The 16,124-nt window shown below is 37.2% G+C and overlaps 1 protein-coding gene across 22 annotated transcripts in view; it reads right to left on the reverse strand.

Moving 5' to 3' along the window:
* DLG2 (discs large MAGUK scaffold protein 2) overlaps window positions 1-16,124 on the reverse strand; it is a 2,470,643-nt gene that overhangs the window by 920,113 nt on the left and 1,534,406 nt on the right. For all 22 annotated transcript variants that reach the window (XM_069070968.1, XM_069070969.1, XM_069070964.1 and 19 more), the window contains one exon: window positions 738-788. In XM_069070968.1, the coding sequence (XP_068927069.1) occupies window positions 738-788 (51 nt within the window). The remainder of the gene's footprint in view (window positions 1-737; window positions 789-16,124) is intronic.

Raw genomic sequence — 16,124 nt, forward strand, 5'->3', positions numbered from 1 at the left:
AGAAGAAGAAGAAGAAGAAGAAGAAGAAGAAGAAGAAGAAGAAGAAGGAGGAGGAGGAGGAGGAGGAGGAGGAGGAGGAGAAAGAATAAGAAGAAGGAGGAGGAGGAGGAGGAGGAGAAGAAAGAAGAAGAAGAAGGAGAAGAGGAAGAAGAAGGAGAAGGAGGAGAAGAAAGAAGAAGAAGAAGGACAACGACAACAACAGCTAAGGTTGAAAGAGGGGAGGCAACCTTACTGAGATTATGCCATTATGAAGCTGGGACTCCAAGTCCAGAGGTCTCTCCAATATAACCACACTGCCTACTAATTCAACTCAATAATTCAACAAACATTTACTCTGCACCTACTATGTGCCAGCAACCATAGACATTAAGGGTATAAGACCAACGACAATAATAAATAGTCCCCACCTTCAGGGAATTTATATTCTTCTGTAGAGGAGAATATTTTAAGAATATTGCTACTGAAAATAGCTAAATCCTCTATAAACTTGAAGAAACTTTCCTGGGTATTTATTTCTCTCATTTCTGAGAATGATTTCTGTTGACTGAATAGTTCTTGTTGTTTAGCCTGTCAGCCTCCATATTCTGCATACCATTTCATTAGCATATTAATTACTAGCCCTGTGGGAACCCAGAAAGTTATAACCCACAGTTGCATTATTACACAGGACAACTCATTTGTGTGCTTTATAAGAAATGCAAGATTTAGGTTTTAATACAAAGTCTGAATTGTCTTACCCTCTCCAATGTGATTTCTTCAAATTCGTATTCAATTTCTGTTCCATTGACCTGTGGAGAAGGAAGGAGACAGACATTAAACACACATCATTTTGTTTTAAATATGCTGCATTAAAAAAAAAAAAGATGTTGGGGAAGAGCGTTTGTGTGTCTAAATTTTAGGTCATCTTTAAACTGCATTAAATAGCAGAGTACCCTGGCCAAGGGAGTGGAAAGGGGGTGAAGTGAATGTTATCATCTGGATTATTCATGAGCCAGATTTTCCTGGTTTTAGGGACTGTGTGTATTCCTCAAAATGAAAATGTAATACAAACCAGTTTAAACACCATAGGAAGTTGAACTTCACTGGGAATATCTTGGGGCCCTTAATTCCCTAAGTGTGAACATTTTTTTCCTCCAAAGTTAAATGAAATACCCATTTAAAAATGATAAGATGATAAGCAAACTACAAGCATAACTTCACAGACAGAATGAAAATCACATTGAAAATGCATTTGATGCAATGATGAGACATGGAATGGAATGAGCACCTGAGAGTGTTTGTAATAAACACTGTACAAGAGTATGCCATTTCTTCTAGTAAACCACTACCCTCAAGCAATATGTCAGGGAAGGAGACAGAAAATCCTGCCTTCTTATTATTAGATCAGGGACAAGCAAGTCCATTCCCATTATCACTGTGTCATATTTATTGGGAGGCCCTGGTGCAAGATCCACATGTTTTCTCTTCTTTGACAACGAGGAAAGAAGGAAAGAGAAGGTATTTGAAATTCCCAGTGAGTAACCAGCTAAGCCATCCAACCAAGTTGTACATTGATCTCAAGCCTAATGGAGAGAAATGCATTTTAAATACAGTCAGACAACATATAACATATGCCTTGGAATGGAACAGATGCACAAATGCATGAAGGGTAATTTTTCAACTATCTTTGAAGTATTCCCTTCCCATATTTTTATCTGTCAACAGTCAGAGTTCTGCTTAGTGCAAGAGAGTGTCTAGTAAAGAAAAAAAAATCCTCAAATTGGCTGTTTCTTTTGTTCTGAATGTGATGCAGCATCGAAACAAAAATCATCAGTCATTTGGGACATCAACTAGCAGGGCTCAGAATTCCAACTACAAAACCATGATTTGCATATAGTGTTAACTGCTGACTTGCTTTCTCCTAATTCAAAAAAGCTCACACATTTTCTGGTTTATGTTCATGGACAAATTGGGATTGGTCTACTAAATTTTGCAATAAAATGCTGATATCGTTTGAAGTTTAACTTAAGACTAATTTATTCAAGGCTTAGGTCAAATGTTATGGCCCCCATGAAAGCTTCCTAGAAGTCCCTTCCCCACTTGATTTGAATACTATCCTTTCCTTCCCCTCATCCTCTGCCCAAGGAATTTAGACTTGTCAGTTCTTAGGACACTTTATACTGTCCTTTTGCATTTGTAATATTTTAATGTGTTGTATTTATGTCTATCTATCTCATCATGCATTGGAAACAACTTTATTATCTATCTTTTGTTTTTTATCCGAGTAAAGATCTAGCAGAACATCTTGAAAATAGTAATAAATGCTTGATAAATGTTTATTGAACCTATTTGAATGAATAAAACATAACAATAATCAATCAATTAATATTTAGTAAGAATCTTCTAGGACCAGATGCACACAAGGCATTTGGCAGAGAAAGACAAATATGAAACAATACTTGCCCTGTAGTAGTTTATAATCAAGTAAGAAGAAACCAAATGTCCACATAGAGATACATACAAAATAGATTATTAGTGAGGGAGGCAACAGTAATGAAGGGGATCAGGAAAAGCTCCATAGAGAAAGGGCACCTTGAGACAAGGCTTCAGGGAAGCTGTAGTTTCCAAGATAAAGAAGTGAGAATGGACCCTATTACAAGCAAGGCTTACACATGGCATAGAGAAGAGAGAGTGAATACTCTGTGTGAAGAACAGTAAGAAGGCCAGTTTGGCAGGACTTTACGTGAAAGGCAATAATGCATTATAAAGCTGGAAAGATAGACTGAAGCTACCTTTAAAAGTCAAACAGAGTAGTTTATTTTTAATCCTAGAATGAATTCTAGGATTAAATGAATCCTAGAAAAGCCACAGGAGTATATTGAGTAGTGGAGTAACATAGTGAGAGCTGTGCTTTAAGAAAATCACTTTGGCAGTTGACTGGGACAGAGATTGAAGTATTTTATCTACGGTATACCACTGCAGTAATAAACACCAGAGACTGTTTGCATTATATGCATTTCTTTATACACCTTAGCTCCTCTGATAAAGTATAAGCTTTGTGGGGAAGAACCAAAGGTTTTGTCTTTTTTCACTGTTATATCATTCATTTACCTCTCACCAGAGCATGAGTACAATTATCCTTTCCATATTGTGTGGGTTGGGGGATGGGCACCCCTATAATCTGAAAAATATGTGTAAATTTTTTTGGCCCTGTCTTGGTAGCAGAAAAGAAGTCTGATTTTTTTTCTTTTCTTTTATGGGAGGTTGATATTATACAGTGCTATACATACATTTTATGCATTTCTGATTTTCTAAACTTTTACTGTGTTGTCTGCTGACCCTCATGCAGCTTCCACTAAACCCCCCCCCCCAATTCCCATTTAATGTGTTATGCCAGCCTGTGATATATTGAAAACACAATGGGGAAAGTTTTGATGTGGAAGAGAGAACTGTACTATTCAATTTCCAGTCTGCGGTAAGGGGTATATTTTATATATATTCAGGGGGCTTCCTTCAAGCATTTGAATGGTTGTTGTGCAAGGCAATTTAGCCTTATTCTGCTTGGTCCCAAGGGCAGAAGTAATACTTAGAAATGGAAATATGAAAAGGTAGATTTCAGTTCAATATAAGGCAAAATATGCTAACAATGAGCCCCAACCTAAAATGTTACTGCTTGGAACAGAGTTTCCCATCACTGAAAGTCTTCAGGGAGAGAGGTAGGATGCCAATTTGTCAGTGACCCCAGTATCAAAACCAGAACTAGGGCTGGAAGGGGTCCTAGGACTAGTCTAGACCAATCACCTCCCTGTACAGATGAGGAAACCTCTGGAGAAATGAAACAACTTGCCCAAGGTCACACAGTAAGCTCACCAGATTCAAGCTCATTTCATGAAGCTCAGTTCCATTAACTTCTATTGCCTCTCCATCCTCTCTTACCCACCCCATCATCTCTATTACCCAGGGTTTTTAAAAATCTGTTTTATATATATCTACATTTGTACATTTCTCCCCTAACAGAACATAAGTTCTTTGACAAAAGGACTATTATTCCTTTTTCCCCTTTGTATCCCTAGCTCTTAGCAGATTTACTGGCACAAACATGCTTGCTGATTTGACTATGACTCTATGTTCAGGGTTCTCACTGCTGCACCATATTGGATAATATTGATGGGATGAATTCAGGTAGAGGTTGGATCTGTAGTCCCATCTAACTATTATATAATTCACAAATCATTAAGTGTTTGTTCAGGGAATTTTACATGACCAAACCATCAACAATTATGTGGAATTTCATAAGCCAAGGAACATCTAAATCCTGAGAAAGCTGAAAACATGTCTGTCCTTCTACAGGCTCTGACCTAAGATATATATATTTCCTCATTACATGATCTAATTGGTTAATCATATTTTACTGGGTTACTACATTACCAAACAGTCCTAAATGAAATTTGATTTTCTAGACTTAAGGAAGTTAATGGCTTAATAAATGGGGGCTTGATGGTATTACCAAGTATATTGTAGCTGCCCAGAGATTTTCATCATTTGTATCTAAAAATAATAAAAGCTGAAATGCCTAAGGGAATTATGATGAGATCTGGAAGCTGAGGACCAGGGTTCAAATAATAGTCATGTCCCTTTCTACATATGTGAACTTGGATTAATTGCTTCCATTTTTTGGTCTCATTAATATCCTTTAAGTTTTACATACCTAGTCATGCATATCTACATATGCTTGGTTTGAAAGCTTTATTGATTTTTTAAAGAGAGCTGGTAAAGTCTAAGCATCTTAGGAAGAGGGGGAGAGGATAAAAGAACTTTGCTTTCTTATTTGAAGGCTCTTTCTGGCTCAGTTATCAATACTCCATGCTACTCAACTTCCTTTCCTCCTTTCACACCCAATTCATCAGTGGCACATAGCCTTTATCAGGGGGTCAGATCACATGCGTTAATGGAAGTGACTTGAGCCAACATAAAGGGCAAGCATACAGGCCCCATTTCATAGCATATCCCCCAGTCCATCAGATCAGGGGAAGGTTAATTACATTCCATATCTGGAAAACAAGGATGGAAGAAAGGGGAAAAAGGACTCACTATGGGACAGAATGAGAAGACTGAGTTAATCCAATCTTTCTTCAATTTATCAGTGTGGTTCTACAAAGCTTTTCTTTACGGCTTTTAGAGAGCTTTGTTTTCTGTGTTATTAATGTTTTAATGCAATCACCTGTGGAGAAAGGAGCTTTCTTCTACTCCAGAATTCTCAGAGATCCAACTGATGAGGATTCTGGTGGTAAATCCTTCAAGGCAAAGTAATGACGGAGTACTTAACTTTTAGTTGCACTATTATGGTCTTCCAGGTCTTCTTATCATACTCTTCATATCATAAAAGCTATTAGGTACTAGTTGTAGGAAATATATTGCCTTAATTGACAGGCTATGTCAGTCAGCATGGCACAGTGGGAAGAGCCATAGAAAAGTTAGAGATAGGAACTCTTTGGTTCAAATCCTTCCTCTAACACATGCTTGTCGTGTGACCCTGGGGGAGTCACTTACCCCTTCAATGCTCTTGAAAACTGAAAGAACAGCCATATTGATCAAATTATGGAACACAGGATTTGAGACCTTGGAGGGACCTTCGAGATCATCTGGTTAATAATTAATTATAGCTTTATTTTAATATTTTAAAGTTTCCAAAGTACTTTAAAATACAAATGTATTTCATTTTAAACTTACAACTCTGGTAAGTGTGCTATTATTAACACTATTTTGTAAATGAGGCAACTAAGACAGATAAAAGTTAATAATAATGATGATGATGATGATGACAACCAATAGTAATATAGCACTTATTATTTGCCAGGGACTATGCTAAGCAGTTTGCAATTATTAGTTTATTTGATCCTCAAAACAACTCTTGGAGGTAGGCACTATTATTACTTCTGTTTTACAGAGGAAGAAACTGAGGCAAACAGAAGTTGTGACTCACCAAGTGTCATAGAGCTAGTAAGTGTTTGAGGTTGGATTTGATCTCAGATCTTCCTAACTCCAGGTCCCAGGCTCTGACCACTGTGCTTCCCAGATGGCCTCAAAATTGTTTAGATTTTAAAAGGGCATGCTCAGAAGGTAGTGAGTTTCCTCTTAATATATCTCTTCAAGCAAAGGGTGAATGAGAACTTGGGTAAATTGTAGAGGAAATTCTCATTCAGGAGTTGGACTAGATTGCCTCTGATGTCCATTCCTACCTTTATTATATGTATATATATATATATATATATGCATATCTATATGCAATATAAAACACTTCCTCCTCAGATCTTAGAATTCCTAGATTATTTTAAGATTCATTTTAGGTGCCACTTCCTAAAATGCTCACATCTAAAACTGTGACAGAAAGTTAATGTTTTTCCATCTGCTGGAAGGAGGGTTTGCAAATATGGTTCTCATTCATAAAACAAGTAATTCCTGCATGTCCTACCTGTGACTTAAACATGGGTATCAAACTAGCTGTCTTTCAAAGCAAGACACTGAGAAACAGTGGCCTATAGTGAAAACAAAACAAAACAAAAACAACATAAGCATCTTGCCTTTAAGGCCCATGGCTGGGCTAGCCACTATGCAAAATCATACAGATTAACTGAGGTCAGTAAAGTGCTCCAGAGTTAGAATCAGAAAATCTGAATCTCAGTTATGTCGCTTACTAGTTTCAAGACCTTAGGGAAATCCTCTAACCTCTCTAGATCTCAGTATTCTCCTCTGTAAAAGATGGTTGGAGGCCCCTTCCAGTTTAAGATCTATGATTTTAGAAAAGTAAAGAACTAATAGATATAGTATATATTGAGTGGGATTGAAGAGATAAAAGGACATCAGTGATGTACTCTAAGGATAGAGATTATTGCTTATTGTCCATACATTTTAAAAATGTGTATATGTATATTTGCATATATGCTTATATAGGTACATAGACCCATACACATAGCCAATGTGGAAAACTGTTTTGCTTACTTAGGTGCATTTGTTAAATGTGTTTTATTTTTTCTTTCTTTTTCAATGTGAGGGAGGAGATAGAAAGGAGAGAAGATGAATTTTTTGTTATTTTAAGAACATAAAATTAAATTTAAAAAATAAAGTACCATCTTCTGATTCTACCATATGCACCAAAAATTGTTTTAAAGGGTGGAAAAGTCATGGGGCATGAGGATTTCCTCATGGGCATTCAGTGGAAAGAAACCGGCTTGGGAATGAGAAGATTTAAAATCCCAGCTGTGCCTACGGGACCTTGGGAAGCTACAACCTCCATGGTCCTCAGGAATTGGCTTAGTTTAGATTACCTTTGAAGTCTAGGGCATTTTGCTGCCCTCTGAATTCTATGATGCTCATTGCCACACATATGGCTTGAGTAGATCTCTTTCCTTTGTGTTTTGTGCACACAGATTCCGCTCCAGATTGGCAATGGGGAACCGCATCTGCCTATACTGACTGTGTTTCTTATTTAAAGTGACTGTCTGTGCCAGGAAATATGTTGTGGAGCTTAATCTTTGTGAGCATATGGCCACATTGCTATGATACTTCCCCAAAGAAATGTCTGGCTCATTCCCAGTAATGCCACCATCTCCCTAGTGCCCCTGGCCTGGGAATTGAGGAGTTTGCCCTATTTCCTCTGCAGCTTCAGATGAGCACAGTCAGCTGGGGAAAGATGGAGCCCTTTCCTAAACAACATTATTTAAATCCATCTTTTGTTTTAGTGAAAGTCTTCCTCTAGCTCTGCTGTCCTTTTGTTTCAGCCTGTGCAATCAGTAGAGCTGGTCTAGAGAAAAGAGACCTGGTCTAGTACTGGGTCTGTGACCACCTAGCTACATGACACTCTGTAATCACTGAACCTCGTTAGACCTAGGTTCTCCCATCTGCAAAATGTATGGCAACAGACAACGATCACTAATATCTCTTCTACCTCTGAGACACCACAATATATGTGGAACCTGTTAAAACTGACATCTTTATTTGGTCACACCCTATCTGATGCCAGTGGAAATGAATTTAAATGAAAATGATAAAATATAATCCCATGCAAAGACCATCATGGGAATTATTCTCCACATTTGGTGAATACTCTTCCATTAGAGTTATCCCATTGTGCTTGGCACATAGCAAGTATTTAATACATGCTTGTTAACTGAGTGACTGTGGGGGATGTGATGTTCCAGTCTCAAAGGCCGTACCAGAAGAGTTCAAATTCTAATCCAGTCTATTCGAAGTCAAAGGGTTTGAAGAGAGAATGCAGTATAGTAAGTAGATAGAGTCTTGAACTTTGATTCAGGAAGACCTAGGTTTGAATCCCACTTCAGATACTTCCTAGTGGTGTGACCTGGGGCAAGTCACTTAACCTCTCAGGGCTTCAGTTTCCTTATCTGCTGACATTCTGGTTCTAACTCTATGATAATATGAACCTAAATACAGGCTAATGAGCAGAAGGTGTCTGTCCTTCAGGATCAGTATAGCTTTGAATAGACTGCTTACCAAAATTTGGGCCACTAGGTTATTAAAAAAAAAAAATCTGGTGGCCAAGTGACTCGTGAGAATCATTTGATAAAGATAGAAAGAGTGGTCACATCGATGAAATTCTGGATCATATAAACCTAGGATTTTAAATCAAGAAGAGACACAAGATCTCATCCAGTCAAACTCCACATAATTTTATGGATGGTGAAATTGAGGCCCAAAGAAATAAAGAATGTTCTACTTCCCCAAGGTCCCGAAGAAAATGGTACAGTCAGGTTTCTAATGGCAAATCCTATTCTCCTTCTACTAAACCACACGTTCTGACTTTTGAAGTAGGGAAGTTAATTAATGTTGATGTTACTGCTATATAGATGGAGATATCATTGGACTGATATGGAATTCTAATGGTGGTTACAGTTATATTTATTCCTATAAACTATGACTCCAAATTAAGAGATTCAAATCTTAATTAAATAAACTTCTAAGTTCAGTGAATCATTAAACTATGACTTCCATCAATTAGGGGTAAAAATTAATCAGTCACCAATAATCCACTCTGATTCTGAATGATTTTTTTTCTGAGACTTCAAATTTGCTCTACCTTTCCAATTAAGCATTTATTAAAAAAAAAAAAATATATATATATATATATATATATGCCAGCTTTAAAAAAGGAGATCTTGGACTTGCATTTGCAATAAGATTTTTTCATTGACTATAATTGATAGCTTATATATATATATATACACACACATATATGGACATTTAGACATATCAACAGCATATATACATTTAATTTTATAAAATATGCCAAATTGACACTTGTTTTCCCTTGACAAAACAAGGGTTGAATAATGCTTTTTAGGTACATAGGTAGGTAGATAGATATATCAATAGATAGATATACATACAGATAGATATTTGATTTAGGGCCCCTCTAATAAAATGAAAAGAGCTACATTCACAGTCATGGGAACTTATTAAGTGCTTTTGGATCTGGATTAACTTAATTTTGGACTGGCAGCATTTACTCATGTTCCCCACGTGTTTCTTGAATCTTGTCATGAGGCAATATGCCAGAGTAGAAAGAACCTCAAACACAGAGTCAGCAAGACTGGCCCAAGGCCTCATTTCTACACCTCTTGTCTGTGGAACCGTGAAAAAGTAATTAAATGTTTCTGAGCTTCCCTTTCCATATTTGTAAAAAGTGGATGCTAAAGGCCATGTGTGCTGTGTAAATTACATAGTTTTGAAGAAAGCACTAAGTAAACCTTAAATTGACATGTAAAAGTGAATTTTATAATGGCAATATGGTTATGAAATGCTTGATGGTTGAGTCAAGTACACAGGTTATTCCTGACGTACTTCACCCACAGTCTCTGATGCTAGCTTGTTATGTGACCATGGTGAGATAACCCCAACTCGCTGATCTTTGGTTCCATATCTAACAAGGTTAGATAAGATGATTTTTAAGTTCTTTCACATCTTTAACATTCTATGAATATAAAACTGATCAAAGAAGCAAATAACATTCAAAGAACAGAAAATGGTATCAGGAATGAAATTCGTCGAGTATTGCTTCTTGCTATATGTTATGAAACATTAGATTTTACTTATTAAAATCCTAGAGTCCTACTTTCACTTCCTCATGAACCATCTCTTCAAAGTCATGTATAATTTGATGTCCATCCCTAATACTCTCCTGAAACTCTACCCTTGTAGGTTGTCGAGGATGTCTGAATCCCCAAATCCAGTGGGGTTTTCCCTTTCTTCATCCTCCCTAATGTTTGTATAGTATTTTGACATTGATAACCACCTCCTCTTCCTTGAAGTTATCTTTTGATTCTTAGGATACTACATCATTTGGGTTTTAATAGCTTTAACTGGCCCCTCTCTTTTTTTTCCACTGGATCCACTTCTTTCTACTACACTATTGGCTCCATGTCAGCTGTGTGGGTACTGGCTCATGAGAGCTGATTTTTACATTTTCTATGTGAACATTGATATTGTGGGAATCTGGAAATCACAAGAGCTGAAAATCAAGGCTTGAATTATTGTTTTCTTGATTGTCTAGGCTTCAGAAAGTGATCAAGAATGTTAATATTGCAGACTAAATTTAAAAGTGTGTCATAATTTTTTTCCCCTCAGAGAATAGTTGCTACACATTTATCAGCAAACTTTTCCTCCATTTCCTCCTTTCACCTTCCCAATGTTTATATTTCTCAAAGTCCTGCATTTTGTAGTAAATTAGTATTTTAACATAAGACTTGATTCATTCATGTAAAATGCACTTAATACAATACAATTAAAATGTAGCAAGCTCAATATTAGGTAGTCAGGTGGCTCAGTGAATATAGCACTAGGCCTAGAGTCAGGAAGACCTGAGTTCAAATTTGACCTCATACATTAGTTGTATGATCCTTAGCAAGTCACTTAACCTCTGTTTGTCTTAATCCACTGGGGAAGAAAATGTCAAACCACTCTAGTACCTTTACCAAGAAAACTCCAGGATAGTATTGGATTGATAGAGTTAGACATGACGGAACCACTGAACAACAACAAAAGCTTAATATTAATCAGGGCTCAAAGGTCATGGTCCCTGAATTGAAGGAGTTTATGGAATCATGCAACATGTATGCAGATAGCTATAAGGGTAGTTAGATTGTGATAAATGCGTAGGGAATATTGAACAGATAGGCATGGAAGATTTAGGAAAGGAGTGCTCACTTCTACCTAGGACATTCAAGGAAGTCTTCATGGAGGAGGCAGAACCTATTTAGGAACTGAAGAAATATAAAAAAATTTAACATATAGAGAGATTGGAAGATGAAAAAAAATGTGCATATACAGGGGAAAGCCTATGTAAATGCTTGGGGGTAATGGAAGGCAAAATGAGGTTGGGGAATGCTAAGTCATCCAAAATTCAAAAAGTCCCCAAACATAAGTTCTTTTAACTTCTTAAGCCCCTTTGCATAATGTTCAAATACTGTAAAACACAAATAATAATTAAGCCTTTTCTGGATAATGGGGGGAATTGAAATATTTTGGCAAGATAATCCCTGACTTTCCAGAGCAAAGTACAACATGACATACACACTTGTAACGCCTTTGAAATAAAATAAAAGATGAGCTGCTCATTGGGGAGGGATAAAGTACAATCGATCATGTGACAAGAGTAAATCATAACCAATGGACAGTCCATGCCCCCCCATTGGTGTTCACAAAAAAGTCAAGAGATTAACTAAACAACAAGCATTTATTTAGCCCCTAGTATGTGCCAAACTGGGCAGCTAGGTGACATAATGCAGAGAGAGTGAGGCCTGGAGTCAGGAAGACTCATCTTCTTGAGTTTAATTCTGGTCTCAGATACTTACTAGCTGCATGACCCTGGGCAAGTCACTTAACCCTGGTTGCCTCAGTTTCCTCATCTGTAAAATGAGTTGGAAAAGGAAATGCAAACCACTCCAGTATCTCTGCCAAGAAAACCCCACATGGGATCACAGATTCAGACACAACTGAACAACAACAATGTACCAAACATGCAATGTGCTGGTGATGTAAAATAAAAAGAAAAAAATTTTCAATGAACACAATGTTCAATGAACAAACTGGGTGGGTCCCCTCTGGCAGATTCATGGGAGGGATTGAAAAACATTTGCACAGAAGAGACAGGAATGATTGTATTGTAGCACAAGTTGTCGGTGGGAGTCCCCTCAAGTTCACTGGTCTGTTTCTGTTTCAAAGTAACTATCACAACTCTTGAGAGTTCTTTGCATTCTCTCTAGCAATAGCTCTACTCCCAGCCACCCTGAGAAGTGGATAGCATCAGAGCAACTTTTCTTCCAGTTCTGTCAAACCATTTAAATCAAATCATAAAATTCTAATGATACATTGCTTCCATCCTCTCCTGCCTATAAATCACTCTTCCATTAGTTTTAAGAGCCAATCGATCAACAAAATGACATTTATGGAGCCCCTACTCTCATCTACTTCCATTTCAGTTTTTAAAGGCTATCACCACTTACACTATCTTGGAAAGAAAAAAGAAAAAAAGTACCACTTTTGAGCTTTTTCTTAGGGAACTTTATTAAAGGTGCACAAATAACCTTTCTGAATTAAGTGATTCTACCTGTGGAGACCCTCTGGTGGCAAGTTCAACCACCCAGGCATTGGTTTTTAAGTTAATGTCTTTGCTTTTTTTAAATATCACAATTATTTCCCTTTATACCATTCTCTTTTAGACCAAAGAAAACAGTCAAATAAAACTGACCAACAGCAACTATGTCTCTCAATACCTACCACACTTGAAACCTGCAGTCATCGAAACTCTAGACTTAATACTAGTCATTTAATGTATTCTGCATTCAGCTGCCTTTCTAAATTATATTATTCATATTATCATAGTCACTATATGTCTTATTCTTCTAGTTATGCTCATTTTACTTTGTATCAGTGCATACAAGTCTTCTTAAATGTCTCTGAATTCTTCATACAGATGATTTCTTACAACATAATAATACTCCATTTACATTCATAGCTTATATCCAATTAATAAGTACCCACTTTGCTTCCAGCTTTTTGCTACCATGAAAGTGCCATTGTAGATATTTTAGCACAAACACAATGTTTCTTTTTGTGTTTGATTTCTTGAGGGTACATATCCACTAGTGAGGTTACTGGGGCAAAGCAAATTTAAAATTTGCCTTGACTTTATCCAGCTCAAATCACCTTGATGATCATGGCACTGAATGGTCTACTGGAGGGTTTCTCTGGTCTCTTTACCCAAAATCTGGAAGGCTACTACAAAATAGTTATGGTCCCAACTATTTCATGTAGCATTTTTATTGCCATTTTACTTTTGCTTACTAGTATATTATGTGAAAAATGGTAAATAAAATTATTCCAAGAAGGAAACCTCAGCAAAGCACTTCTGAGACTACCTGCCCCCTAGCCCTAGGTTAACTCTATCCCATTTTCAATAACAAAGAAGGCAGGTAATGTATTTTATAAGAAATAAGAAGACAAGAAGCAGTGGTGTCCTCAGTAGGGGACTAAGTCCACAGGGGATGGCTTTTGTGTAAAGTTGAAATGTGAATGTTGAAGAAGCTTTTAATGGTCTCTGCATTTATGTTACAGTTATCCTAGCTGAGGTCTAATGTTAGTGAAGCAGATAATTAGATGCTTTTAAAATCAAGTCTTTCAAGAGAAACTTGATCAATAGCTATCTAGGCACATGTGTGGGCTGTGATTCAGCAGCTGATACATTTTCCTTTTCTTTTTTTAAACACTTACCTATTTAGTTTCTTTCCTACATATCTACATACATAAATAAAACATATATAATATATATGTATACACACACACACACATACACATCCCTCTCTGAAATGTCTCATGAAGTATGGTAGCACCCATAGTGGTTAGAGTTGATAGAAGGCCGTGCCCAGAGTCAGGAATAAATGAGTTCAAATCTCAATTCTGATATCAACTAGCTGAGTGGCCCTGGATGAGTCACTTCACATCTTTAAGTTTTGTTTTCTCATCTGTAAAATGGGGACAGTAATTCCTATAGTGGGCAACTAGGTGAAGAGTGAATAGAGTACTAGGCCTAGAGACAGGAAGACTCATCTTCCTGACCTCAGACACTTAATGGGTGGCCCTGGGCAAGTCACTTAATCCCATTGTCCTCAGTATCCTCATTTGTAAAAAGAGCTGGAGAAGGAAATGACAAACCACTCCAGTATCTCTGCCAAGGAAACTCCAAATGGGATCAGGAAGAGTCAGAAATGACTAAATAACACCAATAGCCAAAACAATACCTAGAACAGGCACCAAATAAGAGGTGGCTAGGTGTAGTGGACAGAATAAGCCCGGTGTCAGGAGAGCCTGTGTTCCAGTCCTGACTATGACCCATACTGTCTGTGAGATGAGTAGAATTGAAGATGGACTACACTAGAGGCAAAAGAGTTGGTCTGGGCAAACACAGAGAGTCAGGAGACAGCAGCTCAAGAGTGATGAGGCTGGCCCCTTCCTACCTTTTCAATCCTCATTCCTTTACCCCTGCCCATGCATTCTACAACCCAACTAACTGGCTGACTTGGCATTCTTTGTGCAGAGTGAGCGCTCCATCTTTCTTTTCCATGCTTTCATGCTAGCTTTACCCCATGCCTGGAATTCTTTTCCTCCTCACCTCTGCCTCTTTGCTTCCCTAGATATTTTCAAGATATTAAATCAAATTCTACAGGAGGCATTTCCTGCCCACCCACCTCCATTCCAGTGCCTACCCTTTGAGGTTACCTTTCATTTATTATGCATCTTTGTATGTACCTAGTTATTTACTGTTTCCCCCTTACTTTAATGTGAGCTCCTTGAGGGGAAGGACTATTTTTGCCTTTCTTTGTATACTAAATCCTTGGTACAGGTCCTAGCACCTAAGTAAATACTTAATAAATGCTTGTTTGCTGATTAACTGACAAGAAGCAAAAAAAAAAAAAAAAAGACAACAAGCAGTGATATCCTCAGTAAGGGAATAAGTTCATAGGGGGCGGCTTTTATGTAAGGTACATTAAATAAAGCCATTCCTTTACCTTTAGAGGATATCCCAAAAAGGACTGATAAGTATCTATATCCTGCTTTTAGAGATCTCTAGTTTCCATCAGGATAAAAGAAACTCCATATACTAAAAGGGAGAGTTTGTGTACTTATGAAGCTCTTTTAAAGTTGCTGTCCTAAAAAAACAAAAACAAAAACAAAACTCCCTTATTTGCTCTTTAAGTTAAATCTCAAACCGGGGCTACTTTTGCCATATGAAGAGGGTGAGGTGGGAGTGGGGGTGAACAAGGCCTTGGGAGACTGCTTCAGCACTCAGCCCTGCCAAGACCACAAGAGAAAAAAAAAATTTGAAAAAAATGAGAGCCCACTTTTCCCATGACTAGCATTGAAAGAATGAGTCGTTTTTTGCCAGGAAGCATTATGAGAACCTTTACCAGGAGAATTACCCCCATACAAATATCCCTCCTGTCCATATTACCAAGTTAAATGGTCGACCATTAAACATCTCAGAGCCTAGGTATGACTTTTCTGAAGATAACATTAAATCTCATAGGCAACTTTAAAACATTAGCTAATAATGTAAGGAGTATTCTCTAGTTTTCTTAATGTGAATGTACAAAGCAAAGAACTGTAATACAGAATCAGTCAGCACTCATTTTCCACAGAAATCTCTGTCCCCAATCACCCAGGCAATATGGTCAGTGGTCTTTGAATAAGGCACCAAAATGTAACCACTAATGTTGCATGACTCTAATGCTTTTTTTAAAAAATGCCTATAGCTTTTCCCTTTATTAATATCAGGCAGCTTCCCAATGATACTGCTGTCTTTGGGTCCAACTTCAAGCACACTTTATATGCAGATTCACATTATTCTGCCAGTAATCAAATGTACAAAATATGATCTTGTGAGAACAGCCTTGTTTTTTAGTAAGGTTTTTCATAGTCTAAAAACAGTAGAGCTTTGGAGAGGGTAAGACATTCAGACTTCAAAATAAGATATAACACCATCTACCTAAACAGATAACATAATACATTCATACATATGCATACACATATATACATGTACATATGTGTACATAACATATAATATGTATTCATTT

The sequence above is a fragment of the Petaurus breviceps genome, unplaced genomic scaffold (assembly GCF_028583685.1).
Source record: "Petaurus breviceps papuanus isolate PSGF00001 unplaced genomic scaffold, PetGlider_PUasm1.0 90823, whole genome shotgun sequence".
NCBI classification, from domain to species: Eukaryota; Metazoa; Chordata; class Mammalia; order Diprotodontia; family Petauridae; genus Petaurus; species Petaurus breviceps.